The sequence below is a fragment of the Pituophis catenifer genome, unplaced genomic scaffold (genome assembly GCF_029215685.1).
Source record: "Pituophis catenifer annectens isolate HBS135680 unplaced genomic scaffold, rPitCat1.0.hap2 SCAF_2, whole genome shotgun sequence".
In the NCBI taxonomy this organism is placed as follows: domain Eukaryota; kingdom Metazoa; phylum Chordata; class Lepidosauria; order Squamata; family Colubridae; genus Pituophis; species Pituophis catenifer.
Genome location: NW_027256882.1, coordinates 164124418 through 164140853, shown reverse-complemented (window position 1 = coordinate 164140853; position 16436 = coordinate 164124418). Strand labels below are relative to the sequence as shown.

General features: G+C 42.6%; 1 protein-coding gene across 1 annotated transcript in view; it reads left to right on the top strand.

Annotated features, from left to right (window-relative positions):
* ZNF385A (zinc finger protein 385A) overlaps window positions 1-16436 on the top strand; it is a 61138-nt gene that overhangs the window by 36708 nt on the left and 7994 nt on the right. Inside the window, exon 5 of the mRNA XM_070934440.1 lies at window positions 10599-10937. Within this exon, the coding sequence (XP_070790541.1) occupies window positions 10599-10937 (339 nt within the window). The remainder of the gene's footprint in view (window positions 1-10598; window positions 10938-16436) is intronic.

The following is a 16436-nucleotide window of genomic DNA, read 5'->3' as shown; positions in this document are numbered from 1 at the left end:
TTCAGCTTTATATCTATGGAGATTCTCAGTCATCCAGGTCATAATTATCCCAAAGGTGCTTTTTTGAGAGGCAACTGGACTTTCTTATTTTTCTTTGAAGACGAAAGGAGTATACATCCTTCCATTCCCCACCATCCAGTCAGAGCTGAAGAAGCTTCTTGGATGAGAAGCGAAACGTCTTCAAAGAAAAACAAAAGTCCAGTTGCCTCTTGAAAAAGCACTTTTGGGACACGGTTCAGTTTTATAGCTATGTTACTTTCAATTACTTTGCATCAATAAAAGAATTAGGATTTATTAATAGATGTAGACTCACTGGAGAAGAGCCTAATGCTGGGGAAGATTGAGGGCAAAAGAAGAAGGGGACGATAGACAATTACAGTAGGTGGCTGGATGGAGTCACTGAAGCAGTTGGTGTGAGCTTAAATGGACTCCAGAGGATGGTAGAGGCCAGGAAGGCCAGGAGGAATGTTGTCCATGGGATTGTGATGGGTTGGACACAACTTCACAACTAACAACAACAACAATAGATGTAAGATAGCTCTTCATTTCTATAAGGCTGAAACCCCTGTCTGTCTAGTCTTAATATTTATGTATTTATTTATATATTTATTCATATGGCTGCCCTTCTCATGAAAAAGTGAATCTGGGCGGCATACAATAAGACTATTAGAGGTGCCAGGTGACTCATCAAAAGTCCATGCGGCTGCCTAATTTGCTCTGCGTGGCTTGGACAGAAGTTTTGAGTTTTGGTGACTTGCCAATCCATTTTTTCCCCTTTTTCTTTTAATGCCAAAATGATCAAAAGATCTCCCTTTCCCTTCAAAGTCATATCCTGTTGTGCAGCCCTCTCATCAAATTAGTTTCTCTGTACTCACTCTACAGGGAGTGACTGAAAGCAAGAAATGGAGCAAGCAAGATGGGCACTTGCTGTAGCCCCTGGTCTTGTTAATCCTGCCCACTCAGCAGTTTTTATGTTGTAGAATTGAACTTGAGGGGAATAATTCGCTCGGTAAAGATGAAACCTCACTTCCCGGCTTTGAAATTCGGACAAGTTTTCATGCAGTTTCCACAGCTGGCTGTCACAACTGGCTACGCCGTGACATGCCAGAAGTGTGGCAGATTTATTGGTCTCAGGCATTCTTAGCCCGTATTTTAGCCAAAACAAAGGCTCCCCAAAGAACTCACATATATTCAGTGTTAAAAGCTCATCCATCTTTCCCCGAGAATTATATTCTCGGATACAACACAGATGTAAAAAAAAAGTGTGGGAGAAAAGAGGAAAAAAATAAATTCAGTGTTGCTAATGGGGACAAGAAGATTTAAAAACCAGCCTGACCTATTCCTATCTGCTAGTGTTCCCAGCAAAAAATAAGAGTCAGGATAAGCCCCCTAGACCCTCCCACCCTCCATCTGTCTAGCTGGGGACTTCTTGGTCTTTCTATCCAGGATTGCTCACTTCAGTCTAGCTCTAAGAAGAGAGAAAAGAAGGTGCTTTCACCTTTCCTACCCAAAGCCCAGAATAAAGAATTTAACAGTTCATGTACCAATCCTGAAGGACAAGCAGTGGCTGAGGGGTTGTGCAGTTCTGTGCATGGAGAAGATTTAATGAGAAATTCCTTTCTAAAAGTAGTTAAGCATAATTAGTTAAGCTAATTATGTAAATTAGCAAAGAGCAAAGTGAGCAAAGAGAAATGTAGGAAAAACAAGACAACAATATCTCTCTCTCTCTCCCTCCCTCCCTCCCTCTCTCTTCCTCTCTCTCTCTCTCTCTCTCTCACACACACACACATCCAAATAAAAGCAGAAGGGTCAGTCTAACTATAGCATTTACACCATACCTCCTTAAATGAGGTCTTACAAAAAGGAAAGCTGGAGAAAACCCTTTTGAGTTTCGGGCATGAATGTTTATAAGCAGGCCTACTTTTCTCTTGAGTACTTATCACCAGAATACAGAAAAGGGGGGCTAATTGAAGTCCAGCTTCTTTGAGAAAATTTATTGCTACTTGGCTCAGTCAAGGACAATACTCCAGCAATTATGTCCTCAATCCAGCCAGCAAATCAGAAACGATCTAGGGATTTAATCCATTTTCCTCATGACCTTTGATGACATTGTCAAGGCATGATCTGGTTTTACATAAATAGGATTCTATGGAAGAAACTCTTGGGGAACAAAATGTGAATTTTGCCTGTTCAGGCCTCTTGGCACAGACTTAATTTTGCTTAAAGGGCAAAATTCATGCCCTTCAGTCATGCATATCAAAACTAAGGTTTTCATACTTCAGCAGCAGTTGCCAGTTGTAGCTCTTATCAAGGTACTGTCCAAATCAATGTTGGTGATACTTTTGAATCTTTTATAGAAGGAAGAATCAGATAGTTTTGATAAGTCAATAGTGTAGAGCCAAGAGCAATATTTGGCTGGAATGTAGCGCTGCTTGGTTTGGATAGATCAGCGGGAATAGATTTATGTGAGTCAGGATCATAGGAAATATTTATTGTTTCTTTAATTCAAATGGGAGACTGATTCCTTACAACTCTGGGCACCTTACAAATCAAGAAGACATCACTACATTCTGTATTATATATACATAGTAAAGGTAAAGGTTCCCCGCACACATATGTGCTAGTCGTTCCTGACTCAAGGGCAGTGATGGCTAACCTTTTTGCCATTGCGTGCCAAAAGCGGGGGGAGTGCGGGAGGGTCACGCCCGCATGTGCCCACACCTATAATTCAATGCCCCCCTGCTCCCACCCTCCCGCACCTCCACCGCTTTTGGCACGCGATGGCATGGTGGGCCCAGGGCCCGTTTTTTCGCCTTCCCCAGGCTCCAGAGGCTTTCTTGGAGCCTGGGGAGGGCAAAAACAGCCTTCCCCACCGCCCCGGAGATCCTTCGGAGGCCAGAAACAGCCCATTTCCCGACTTCCAGTGGGCCTGGAAGGCCCAAACATCAGCTGGCGTGCTGGAGCTGAGCTAGGGCAACACTCGCATGCCCACAGATATGGCTCCACGTGCCACCTGTGGCATGCGTGCCATAGGTTCACCATCACGGCTCTAGGGGGTGGTGCTCATCTCCGTTTCAAAGCCGAAGAGCCAGCGCTGTCCGAAGACGCCTCCGTGATCATGTGGCCGGCATGACTCAATGCCAAAGGCGCACAGAACGCTGTTACCTTCCCACCAAAGATGGTCCCTATTTTTCTACTTGCATTTTTTACGTGCTTTCGAACTGCTAGGTTGGCAGAAGCTGGAACAAGTAATGGGAGCTCACCCCGTTACGTGGCACTAGGGATTCGAACTGCTGAACTGCCAACCTTTCGATCGACAAGCTCAACGTCTTGGCCACTGGGCCACTGCGTCCCTTACATACATACATAGTGTTAAATGCTTCCCTCCTCCATTCCAAAATAACTGGTGTATTAAACAAAATGTCAATTACTGAGCATGAGGTCAAAACACAAAATTGGTTTGCAAATATACCTGACAGGTGCCAGTTTTATTTTAGAGGCAGGAGTGGAATAAAAGTGGAATGTCTTAGTGGGTCATAATCTAGCATTGGGAAACAGAAAAGGGGGGGGTGAGTGCTAACTCAATTCCAACAGGCATGCTGATGGCTCAGCCCATTTTTGTCGCCATCCTTTGCACTACAAGAGTTTGCTAAACCATACCAAGGTGACAGAAGGGGCCTCCTCCTCAACCTGCTGCTGCTGAAACAGCAGTATCACTTCTTTGTTGAGCTATTTCATGCTGGAGATGAGACAGCTAGAGAGGAGGACACATGGAAAGAGGAAGATGATTCTCTGCTATTTGGGGGAAGGAGGGATGAAACTGGCAAAAATTGAGCAATTCTGTAAATTTAAGTATCCAGATATATACCTTACAACACAAGGGGGGGGGTCTGGATTAAGGAGGTTTCTCTTTGCATAGAGAACGATGGGAGCCGTAGTTGTTTGGATGAGTGGTAGATGATACACTCTCCAGGAAGGAGTTGAGAAGAGATTGTGCCTGTACCGATCCAGCCCTATATCAAAGCAAATGACCTAATGCTGATTATTTGCTGCATAATCCCAGACAAAGGGTCAATTGCAGTTGTAACCTTGCAGGGATTTGTTGGTTGAATTAACCATGCAGCTGCTCAGGATAAAAATGTGCGCTTTAATTGGGACTAAGCCAAGAAGCACAGAGATTTGCTTTATATAAATGCTTTAAGCGGCAAGAAATGGGCTCTTATAAAAGACGGTGAAAATGTTTGATGGTTCAGCATGAAATTAGTGAGCCCGCTGGCTGAGATCACAAGTAACTCGTGCAGGAAATATTGTCCTCGGGCGCAGTTGGTTTGATTATTCTCAACATCATCATCGCATAGCTAAATTTGGCTATGATGTCATCATATTTCCCTGATCAGCTGATTCTGAACAAGAAGAAAAAAGAAAGCCTAACAATTTTCATCAGGGGAAAAAAATGGAGGAATGGTAGTTACAAATGGGTGTGGAATAAAAGACAAGCATTCTCAAGGATGAAAAGATTGATAATATAAATTTTGAACCTTTCCATGTTCTCATTCCCAACATAAGTTAATAACAGCGTACCAATGTCATTCCCAACACAATAATGAGAGCCAGTTTGGTGTAGTGATTAAGACACCTGGCTAGGAAGCAGAAGAATATGGATTCTATTCCCACCTTAGCCATGAGAGCCAGCTGGGTGACTCTGGGCCGATGATTCTCTCTCAACCCAACTTACCTTACAGGGTTGTTGTAGAGAAAAATAAGAGGAGGAAGGGGCATTGGATATGTTCATGCCTTGAGTTATTTGTGAATAATCAGGCAAGGTATAAATCAATCAGTCAGTCCATAAATTCATCATAGAAAAAGGGATATTGGCAAGAAAACAGCATAGGCATATCCATGAACTCACTGGGATTTGACTTAAATGTACGATACGTTACCTTGTTGTGTGTGCAAAAAATGGCACACAAGATGAGTAGTCAGGGAACAATACGCATACCTCCCTACAACTCTAATATAACTATATGGCTTAGGTTGATGCTTTTTTTTAATTCAAGTTTTTTATTTTATATTGTTTATACATCTCAATGCGTGAATAGTGTGATAACTGGGTATCATACATTTCAGTACAATAAACACAATATTATTACTCCTAGTTATTACATTTCATTTTCTTTGTTTCATATATGTATATCTTTTGCTATCACCCTTCAGTTCTAAACCTTCTTTTTGTTGTTTTGATGCTTCCCTGGTAGCAAAAATATTTTTTGTCCAACAGCATGATCAGAATATTAGGTGGAATTAGAGCCTGGTGCTACACTCCTGGCCAAAGACTCTTAATGGCTGTGAATAGTTGTGTGAGCAGCTATTGTTATTATTATTATTATTATCAGATTTATTTGCGGGCCATCTCACAGTTCAAAGTGACTTTGAGGGGCTTACAATAAGATCAAATATATAAATATACAAACAATATAGACATATTCAAACAATTATGAATATGACAGATTAAAAATTAGATTAATTAAAATTTTATGGGTAGTCTGTTGTCTTGCCCGTCACCATTCACCAGGTACTATTCTATAATAGTAATATAGGAATCATGTGCTCCTTGAGCCTTGATGAAGAAGAAAATGGTTGACAGATCAAATGGCCATAGTCCATTAAGGCAATCCCTCTTTCTGAAAAATTTCACATGGTATATTCTATACTATATTCATATAGTATAGCATGGAATCAAGCTGATCAATTTCCATTTTTTAAAAATATCAGAAAAGCATGGAAAAAAGAACTGTTCATTCTTTTTTCCTCTAAAAGCTGACGTGAGTCAATTGGAACCTCTGGTCTGAAACTGGAGTAGGGCATTTTCAACTGAGGTAGGTGTGGTCCGTGCCTGGGATGTGACATGCTAAGGAAGAAATGATAGAAAACAGGCACACCATACAACTTCCTGACGTCTCTTTTGGACCTGTTTAGAGCAAAAGAGATTATGATTAATTATTATCATCATTGCCTGCTTCTCCATCCAAATAGCTTGTTTGGCTACAAAGGGATAGGAAAGAACTCCAAGCACAATTATAAGGGTTGACATATGCTAGCTCTGCCGAAGTCAGCTGAACAGTGAAGGCTTCAGATCTCCAGTTCACTCGGCCTTGTCCCTGTCCTTGCCCACACAGCCGCCTTCTTCCTACGGCAGGAGGTAGCTATTTCCAGAGTGCTATGTTGCAAGAAGATTCTCCTTGCCTAAACATCATATACCCAGGTAAAGCTGTTGTGGCCCGCCAGCGGCCAGTAGGGCTGGCAGCAGATTTGGACAGTGAGGAGGTTGGGGAGGAACGTGGGCCAGTCCTGGAGTCTGGGAAAGGCTCGGATGATAGCTCTGAGTCGGAGGCAGAGAGGGGGCCAAGGCCATCTGGTAGTTCTTTGCTGCCTCCGGAGTCTGACATCAGCGAGGCAGAAGAACAGTGTGAGCCTGTTCCCAGTGTGCTCATGCGCAGAGCTGCCAGGAGACAGGAACAATTAAGGGAACAGGGTCGACTTGGGAGTAAGGCTTGGAGATGATTGGCCCCTCCCATATGACATAAAAGAGAAGCAAATGGGACGTGAGCTTTTGCAGGAAGCAATTCGTTCATCTGGCTGATTCAAGATTTGAAAATTCTGTTTGTGACTCTGTGCCAAGTTTAGCCTTGCCCTGCGTCTGTAAATTAGCTCTTTGGCAGTGTTCCACGTGAGATAGGTGGATGTTGATAACTTTCCTCTGAAAAACTCTTTATCAAGCCTTGTGAACTGTAAATGAAAGTAATTTACAGCTGTATGAATTAAAGAGGTTTGCCAGGACTAAATTTGTGCTGTTTAATTTCTAAGGAAGCCTAGGTCAGAACAAAAGCAAAGACACCCCCCCACACACACACACACATATCCACTCTGTCAAGTTAGGTCTTGCCTACCTCTCTCTTGGGCTGCCCAGTTCACATTTTGAGCAACACCATTCAGTCTCCCAACTAACAATAATTACATTCACTGCTAAGATTGTCCTGAATCCTTTATTAATTCCTTCCAGTTCAAAATGAGGTGGTCAGTATGTGACCTGTCCCAGCTCACAGGTGATCACTACTGCAAAACTAGGAGGCACAATTTCCTACAGTTTAGAGGGCATGGACGTTTTAATAGTAGCCTGGTAACACAATAATATGGCTTTTTAAACATGGCATTCTTCCACCCTGATTCCCCACAAACAAAGGGAAGAAATAGTCCAAATCCTGGAATGGAATGGAATGGAATGGAATAGAATAGAATAGAATAGAATAGAATAGAATAGAATAGAATAGAATAGAATAGAATAGAATAGAATAGAATAGAATAGAATAGAATAGAATAGAATAGAATAGAATAGAATAGAATAGATAACAGACTGGGAAGAGACTTTGGAGGTCTTCTAGTCCAACCCCCTGCTTAAACAGGAAACCCTATACCATTTCAGACAAATGGTTGTCCAATCTCTTCTTAAAAACTTATTATTGCCTTATCCACTGTGGCCCTTCAGTTCCCCTGGTCACCAGAGGATTGCCCACTTCTGAGGTAGAAAAACACAGGGTTATATTCTGTGGGCTTTCCTGCCCCAAATCTTTGTCCTTCTGTAGGTCATATACAACTGATATCTGCACCTGCATCATATGAATAGCCCTTTTGTAAATCTAACAATGGATTAGTTGACTTCTCTGTTTCCTGCTTGCCAAGACATTTGTCAAGTGAAACAAGCTTGGCTTAACAATTAGATCTTACTTTATGAAGATGGTCCTCTATAATGCCTGTTAAGTACTTGTGTTTAGTATAGGTTCCTTAAGAAAGAAAGTTAAATTACTGCTGTATTACTGCTGAAAAAGTAACTTAGGAAGAATGATGTACTTTTTCAATGGGAAAGATATGTTAGATGAAACATGTTACGTAAGCAATCAAGCTTTTTAAAATGAATTAATTCATTTGCACTATTTGAGGCACCCTGACTCCTAAGGACTCTGGATGGCAAGCTTTTATTATCCATCTGTCTTGGTGGGCATGCCATCTTAATGTCGGGGACATTTTCCTCTCTGGTAAACAAGTATTTGCTTTTTTCTTTCTAGTTAGCTTTGGAAAATCCTTGGTGATCCTTGGTGCAGTTTTGATGTTATAAAGATCCAGCATACATATCTGAAAACTGTTCCCCGTACTTCACCTTAACTTGTGCAGATATGACTGAAACCCTTTATAACTTATTAATTCACTTATAAATTCAGTTGGCTGTTGAATGTTAACATTCAAAATATCTGCACAACTTGCCAACTAGAGAAACTTGCCCTCCAAAGTACCTTTCTCTATTTTGACGCAGCAAAATCATTTTAAGAATACAGAAAAGTCTGGGAAAAATTTCCCAGGGATCACACATTGTGCTGCCCCGCTCAAGAGGGCATGATAAAATTGAATCCAGTTAATCAATAGGCTAACGAACCAAAACATTAACTGATTAAAATTATGATAAGCGAATATCGATTGGTAGAATTGTGGCTTTTAAAGTATACCTGATTCAGCCCCATTTGATTTATTTGCTTAGCTATTTTGACAGGGATTGAGTTGGAGGGGAAGGAAGAACGGATTAAATATAGTTTATTTTTCCTTTAAAAAAAAATAGGGAACTTTTGAAGTTTCTGCAATTTATGATCTAAGTCTTTGCATTTATGCCTGTTTAACAAACAAATATTTTAATGCTGCACAGTCTTGACAGTGGAATTAATTATGCCAAGCTAATGCATGTGCCGTGTATTTTGACTGTAGAACAGAGGTCTCCTGGGTATGATTCTTGTAATAACAACAGCATATTAGTAGGCTTTATCTCAGCCTTGCTTGTTTTCTTTTCATAAAGAGAAGGTCTCCATAATCTTGCCCCAAAGGCAAGATTTAATTTAAAAACAGGATTTAATTTTAAACCACAGAACCTATTTTAAATGTCAGGGCTCAGATTTAAAACATGCCAAATGATGTATTGATGCTTTATTCTTGACATCTTAAGCACAGGACCCGGAGTTTACAAAGGCCTGCCTGCCTCATTTCTTCAAGGCTGCCTATTCTATGGGGATAAAATAGAATGCAAAACTGAATGCCTATAGCCTTTATGTCAAAGAACTGACAGGAGCAGCAGCTAGATTTCAACAAATTATAATTTCCAGAAATAAATATGCCTTTGATAATCCAAGCCCTAGAGAGTGCAATGGATGACAGTAATAAGGTACTGAATTTCTGTGATAATCTGTTTATATGCACGCTGAAGTTATAGTTTCTGAGCATGTGACTATAAACTGATAGTCTATATCCGTGTTAGCAAACCTATGGCACGAGTGCCAGAGGTGGCACGCAGGGCCCTCTCTTGGGCAAGCGGGCCATTGCCAGCAGCGCTTCCGGTTTCTGACACGTGCATCCGCACTGACCAGCTGGTCTTCCGGTTTCCAGGCTCTGGCAGACACACACAAATGTGCATGCACGCACGTTCCAGTTTTGGCACTCGGTGCTGAGAAGATTCACCGTCACTGGTCTATACTGTCAAATGTTGTTTCTCTCTAATGTAAGTTATTTTTTTAAAAAGGTTGGATAATATTTTTAGAAAACAGATGTATTTGTCTTGAAATTCTGGATGCCCAGCACATCTGGTATGCAATTAATTGGGGATTGCTGGTTCAAGGCTACAGGGGTCCTTGAGCCTGGTGCAGTGATGGCGAACCATTTGGGCTCAGCATGTCAGAAATTCAGAAAATGCCTAACTTGATTGTGCTGGCGTGTCTGTCTCTCTCTCTCTCTCTCTCTCTCTCTCTCTCTCTCTCTCTCTCTCTCTCTCTCACACACACACACACACACACACACACACACACACACACACACACACACAAACATAGACGAAAGAGGAACAATTCATAACAAAGAGTCCCTTTGGACAGTGAAATGGACAACATCTCAATTCAATCAAATAAATAAATAAATAAATAAATAACAGGTTATATAATTGTAAATATTTTTCACGTGGTCTCTCAGAAAAACATGCCTATCCGAGGCAGCTCAGTGTCACACGAAGCTTGGAAACTTCGGGAGAATGCTCTTGGGTGGCCTTGCAGTTTCCCAAACAAAGCACATCTCGTTCTCGTGTGTATTTTGGAGGCTCCAGAGGTTGTGCAAGAGCAGGGCCCTCTCGTGTGACTTCCAGAGACTTGGCGTGTTACCTGGACACTGCATGTCATAGGTTTGTCATCACTGGCCTAGTGATTAATTTTTAAATTGAGAGGCACTTTGAACCCCAGATCTGGGTTTGTCGGATGCCTAATTTGGTATTTGGGCTGGGAAAGATAGATGAGCGCACTGTGCGGTGGTTATCTATTATTGCCACCCTAGCACTTTGCTTAAGTCTGGAATTGAAAAGAAATACTGAGGTTGTAGTGAGCTTTGGCTATAATTAACCCCTCTGCAACCTTTGGTTTCCTAATTATACCCTCTGCTCAGGTTTGTGTGTGGCTTCTTGCTTCTGCCCCATTCCTGATGCCTTCTCTTTCTTTCTTTCCCTTCTTGATTTTCTTACACAGCCGAGCAACTGAACGGCATAGGAGCATCAGTGACGGTGCCCCCCGTGCCAGCTCCTTCCTCACCAGAGAAACAGCCCTGCCTGGGTTCTCCAGCGGCAGCAATAGCACCCCACCTGGCCGCTTGCCCAGAGCCAAGCCAGAGTTCCAAGAGTGGGCCAGCCTGGGGGACCAAGTTGGGAGAAATCTCGACCACCTCTGCAACCCCAGCCGCTTCAGGGGCAGCACCCCATAGTAACAGCAGTCCCAAGCCTGATGAAGAGAAGGCCAAGAAGCTGCTCTATTGTGCCCTCTGCAAAGTGGCCGTGAACTCGCTGTCTCAGCTTGAGGCACATAACAAAGGTATTTGTGGAGAGTTTTGAGAGGTATGTTTTGGGGAGAGGGGCTGTTGAGGAGGTAGGTCAAACCAAATAGCCCCTCGTCCTGTGTCTGTTAGTTCAGCAATATTTCTGTGCAAACAGTGCCTTCCGGAACAGAAGCTGTGGAGAACCATGAGTTCACCCCTCCAGCCTTCTAGGCACATGTTTACAAGAGAAGCTTGTGCGATGGCATGTAACAGTTAAAATTAAACTAATTCAGGAATTAGTTGTTCCAGATACATATAACCAGAGCCATGCTTTGGCATTCCCACTAACTAACTTCTTAAGGCAATTTAAAACCAACCAGTAATTGTTTTCCCTGCTGCTGAGCAATGAGACTCTGTTGGTGCCCCCTTCTCACCTGCCCAATACAGGAATGCAAAGAATGGCATTCAGAGTCCCAGGCCTGATCCGTTTTCTGGTGCTGGGTTGTCAAATTACTTCCCGGCACTACTCCTCTGCTTATTTATATATATATATTTATATATATGTAATTTTATTGAAATTACCATAATATGAAATATAAATGAAAACAAAGATAATAGGGAAATGGGGGAGGAAAAAAGAGGGAAAGAGAACTGTGGGATAAGGGGAAAAAAGAAGGGGGAAAACCACTGAATTCCTAACTTTTGTCAGCATGGTAGAATAAAAATAATAAAATACAGCCTCAACTTTTTTACTTTTACATATTTAATATATACTATTGATTTCTATGACAACAAACTTCTCTAATCAGAATTTCATGGGTTTTTTTTTTCTGTCTCGAGCACAAAGTCCACAAGCAGTTTCCATGTAGAAACAGAACTGTATAATTCTATTCTTTAATTAAAACAGTTAACTTTTTCCATCCATTCTTCCATTGTGGAGATTGTTATATCCTCTGCTGTATTTAAAGAGCGTGCTGGAAAGTAGAATTGGATCTTAATTGGGAGGGAAGAAACACCAATTTGAACCAAGGGAGTTGGAAAACATGGCTTCCCCACAAAATCTTCAAGGTTTCAACATTTTTATTTTTATTTATTTTTAAATAAAATCAATTATAATAGGGCATTACTTCAATCTGATGATGAATGTAATGGGCCTGAATCAGAAAAAAAGCAGTTTAGATGTGAAACAGACTCATAAGGTGGGATTTTATAAATGTGCAGTTGACTTTGGACTAGTGCAAAGACTTAAGTGTAGAGGTGGCATATTCTACTCCACACGTAAAGGAAAGACCAAACCTTAATTTTTCTACCTCAGTCTTTCAAGACAACAGAATTCTGTTATCTGTCCATATGATGAAGTCTGTGCAAATCTGCAGAGCTTTCCCTCCAAATTCTGCTTCTTATAGATACAGAGAGATAAGGCAAGAAACCCTCTTTTCCAGACTCCCTTTTGAGTTCTCAAGTTTTATAGATATTAATTTCACACGCTCTTGAGCATAACTTCACAGCCATAGTACCAACTGATTAGACCCCAAAGACCTTGTAAAATGCTCTGAAAATGGAGCTGCATTTTATTTTATTTCTTCCACAAGTCCAAACCAGAACAAAAGAAAAACAGGCCTTGAAGTGAAGCGAGAGCAAAGTATATTTCCTAATGGCTGTAGTAGAAAAGCTCAGATCTGGCTCCATTGTGTCAGGGTTCCAAGTAACACCTCCAACGAAAGAGGCTTGAAGTTCCTCAAAGTTCCATTTTATTAGAGATGTTATATCGGCACATCTGGGAAAACCTGAATTTGAAAGCTTCCAGGTTTTCCCCACCCAAAGGAAAGTCCAAGTCCAGGTCCCTGTCCAGCACCCACATGTCCATCATATAGTCCAATCAAAGCACCGTCCCAACTGGAGATGCCTCCCAGTCACAACCCCTCCAGGTGCAGGGCAAGATGTCCTTGACACTCTGAGAAAGGAATGTTATTATTACTATATATCACCCCTGCTCCATACAATCCCCCCTCCCAGTTTCCCACAGCACTAAATGGTGCTGTGGCAGGCCTGAAGGCCCAGTGCAAAAGATGGCTTCCAGGCCTGACACACTGCATTGCTACAGTGGCTGGAATCAGCTCCCCAGTTTGTTTTAACCCACTTAACTAAGGCATAGTGGTGCAATGGTTAGAATGCAGTATTGCAGGCTAATTCTGCCGCCTGCCAGCAGTTCGATTCTCACCGGCTCAAGGTTGACTCAGCCTTCCATCCTTCTGAGGTGGGTAAAATGAGGATCCAGATTAGGCTGACTCTGTCAACCGCTTAGAGAGGGCTGTATAGCACTGTGAAGCGGTATATAAGTCTAAGTGCTATTGCTAATTGATCTTCCTTCCATTGCTGCTCTGCTGCCTCTGCTTAATGCATGGGTTTGAGGGGGGCTTTCCAGTCCCATTTGTGGTCCTTCTGATGTCACAAGTGGTTTTGTACCCCTCAAAAAACATTGGCACCATTCCTCTAAACAGAAAACGAGGAAGGGAAGAGCGCTTTGTATTTCATTGCTACAAGCAGCCTGGTGCTTTTTTTCTGTTCTTCACTGTAGGAGAGCCATATTAGTCTATGGTGGCAAAACATCAGAAACACCTTCTAGCTCCTTTTCTGACTAACAACTTGTATTAAAAGGCATAAGCTTTTGTGTGAGCTGCTGTTCATTTCTTCAGTTGAATCTTTTTCAAAACTTGTGAGCCAGAAAAGGTGATACCAGACTCCTCCTGATTCTCTGCTTAACATTATTGCAATTCTTTTCTTGCCTAAATTCTGCCAGTGAAGCTACACACACACACACACACACACACTCCCTTCCCAGCCTAACTGTATCTGTAGAGGATGCTAGGAGCGATCCAGAGGCATCACAACAAAATCCAACACCTGCACCTTCCCCTATGGAGGAGATGAAATGAGGTGAAGAGATGACCTGTCAAATGGTTGTCTTTGATAACTGTGGAAGACGCATGAGACCTGACAGGAGAGGTAGCAACTCCATGGTTAGGTCCCTCGTTTTTGACACACCTTGCCCCTGGGTGTATCCAATTAAGATTTTTATCTCCTTTTCCCCAAATCCTTTGCACCTTTGGCCTTGTTACAAGAGCTCTGGGTGTGGTTGCAGAGCTGTCTTGGCAACAAGACAGACATTCCTCACCAAGTGAGCTCACAGCCTCAGCAGCTCAAGCCTTCTCTGGAAAACTAGCTCTTCTGCTTTCCACCCAAATTTACAGGCCTGATGGAGATCAGCATCAGATAAAGCTCAACGGATCTCTTTCCAGCTGCATCTCTTCCCCACCACTGGTTCATTTTTCCCATCCTCATGCAGTCCTAGTCTAGAGCTGTGGAGCTGCATCTGAGGAGAGGACAGGTTTTTCAGGAAAGAGGGGCCCAGGGGTCAGAACTGCAGAGCAATTGCATCACAGCACATATCCAGTTTAACATGCTTCCTTCTGGTCCATGAAACACACAACAGTATGCTGGCATCACTTGCTTTGCCCTGACAGATGAATTCTGTTTTGGCTTAGGAATGAGTCAGGCAAGTAACCCTGTCCTGACAGATTTGGTGTGGGACAAGCTAAGGAAAGTGATTGGTGGATTTCCTGCCAATGGGAAAGCATCCACTAATCATTCTCCTTAACATAAAATGGGATGGAAGTGAGTTAGGCCAGAGTTTTTCAATCCCATCAATGTTAAGAGGTGTAGGCTGGGGAATTCTGGGAACTGAAATCCACACCTCTTCATGTTGCTGAGATTAGAAATAATGGTTTGAGCCAGTGGTGAAATCCAATTTTTTTTACTACCAGTTCTGTGGGTGTGGCTTGGTGGACATGGCTTGGTGGGCATGGCAGGAGAAGGATATTGCAAAATCTCCATTCCCATCCCACTCCAGGGAAAGGATACTGCAAAATCTCCATTCCTTCCCCCCCCACTCCAGGGGAAGGATACTGCAAAATCCCCATTCCCTCCCCATTCCTGAGGGAAGGATATTGCAAAATTTCAATTCCCACCCCACTCTGGGGCCAGCCAGAGATGGTATTTGCTAGTTCTCCGAACTGCTCAAAATTTCCACTACCGGTTCTCCAGAACCTGTCAGAACCTGCTGGATTTCACCCCTGGTTTGAGCTCGGGTTTAGCTATTCATCACATTCTGATTTGCAGGGGGTGGGGTTTTCTGCTTCTCTTGCTTGTCCTAGAGACCCCAATTCTACCTGCTGATGATCTCTCTGGCTGACCCACCTGGCCTACTCACTCTTCAAAGTCTCTTGCTCACTCATCCTTCTCCTTTGTTCATCTTCTTAATTTCTTCTGCTTACTCCACTGCCCATTCCTTTCAGTCACCTCCTCCCTCCACCAGCATCTCTCGCTCTCTCACTCACACCCCCCGCCACGCTCTCTTGATCTCTTTTGCTCACAGTTGTCTCTTTTCCTTGCTTGTTTGTTCTGCGCTTGCCCTCTTGCTTGTTCTCGATCTCCTGTCTCTCTCTCTTGCTCCACTCTCCTTCATCTTTCTCTCCCTCCCTCTCCATTGCTTCTACCCTTGCCATCTGTTCTTTAGCACCCACTGCATTAGCCCGTCTGCTCCATGGCCTGCCTACTCTAGACTTGCTTTGGCTGTCCTCCTGTTTGCCATGCTCACTTCACTGCCTCTTACTTGATTGCTAGCTCTTCTCTGTCTGTCACAATTTTTGTTTTCTTGCTCCTCTTTTATGCTCACCATTCTCTCCCCCCACTCTTGCTTACACAGAAACAAAAAAGAAAACCATGTCTCCACTTTATTAAAAAATATCATTGTAAAATATTCTGTTGCTTCAAATCCTTTGCTGAAAAAACTAAGTCACTGAGAATTGGTGACAAGGGAGAAGAATATTAGAATAAGAGTCTTGCTTTATTTAACAATGGCTGCCTGGAGGCTGTTGACAGGTGTTAGTTCACGGCCTCTGCCACTACAGTCCCTGCTGCTTTGCTGCACAAGCTATCTGTCAAAGCATTTATTTACCTCAGAGGGGGTTGGATAAGTCTATGTAACGCCTGAGTGGCCCTTTGCACCAAAGGCAGTGCCAGATCAAAGTGGCCATGGAGCAAAATAGTCTAATCAGAAGAAGGAGGGAATGCCCACACCACAGCCCAAAACAGTCAAGGAGAACTGGACAGATCCCAGCCCACCAATCAGTCACCCCAATCTCTGCTGAAGCACCCCAGATTCATCGTTCACTCCAAGTCTTCTGTTGAGAGAAAAGAAAAAAAACATCATTTAAATATTTGAACAGATGAACATGAAGTTAGGTGTCTTCAGCTATGGGTTAGGGAAATGGTCCTGAAGAAAAATTAGTGAGGATCTTCCCATTGCAGTTTGCAAGCAGGACTGGTTTGAAGCAAAAAAAAAAATGATAAGTCCAGATATGTCTCTCATACTTTGGTCAGTATGCACTTTTTGGTGCATGCCTCTTTATTACTACATAACTAATGTATGAAGAGATGTGTGCTGGGTGAAAGCCACGTCTCCACTTTATTAAAAATATCATTGTAAAATGATA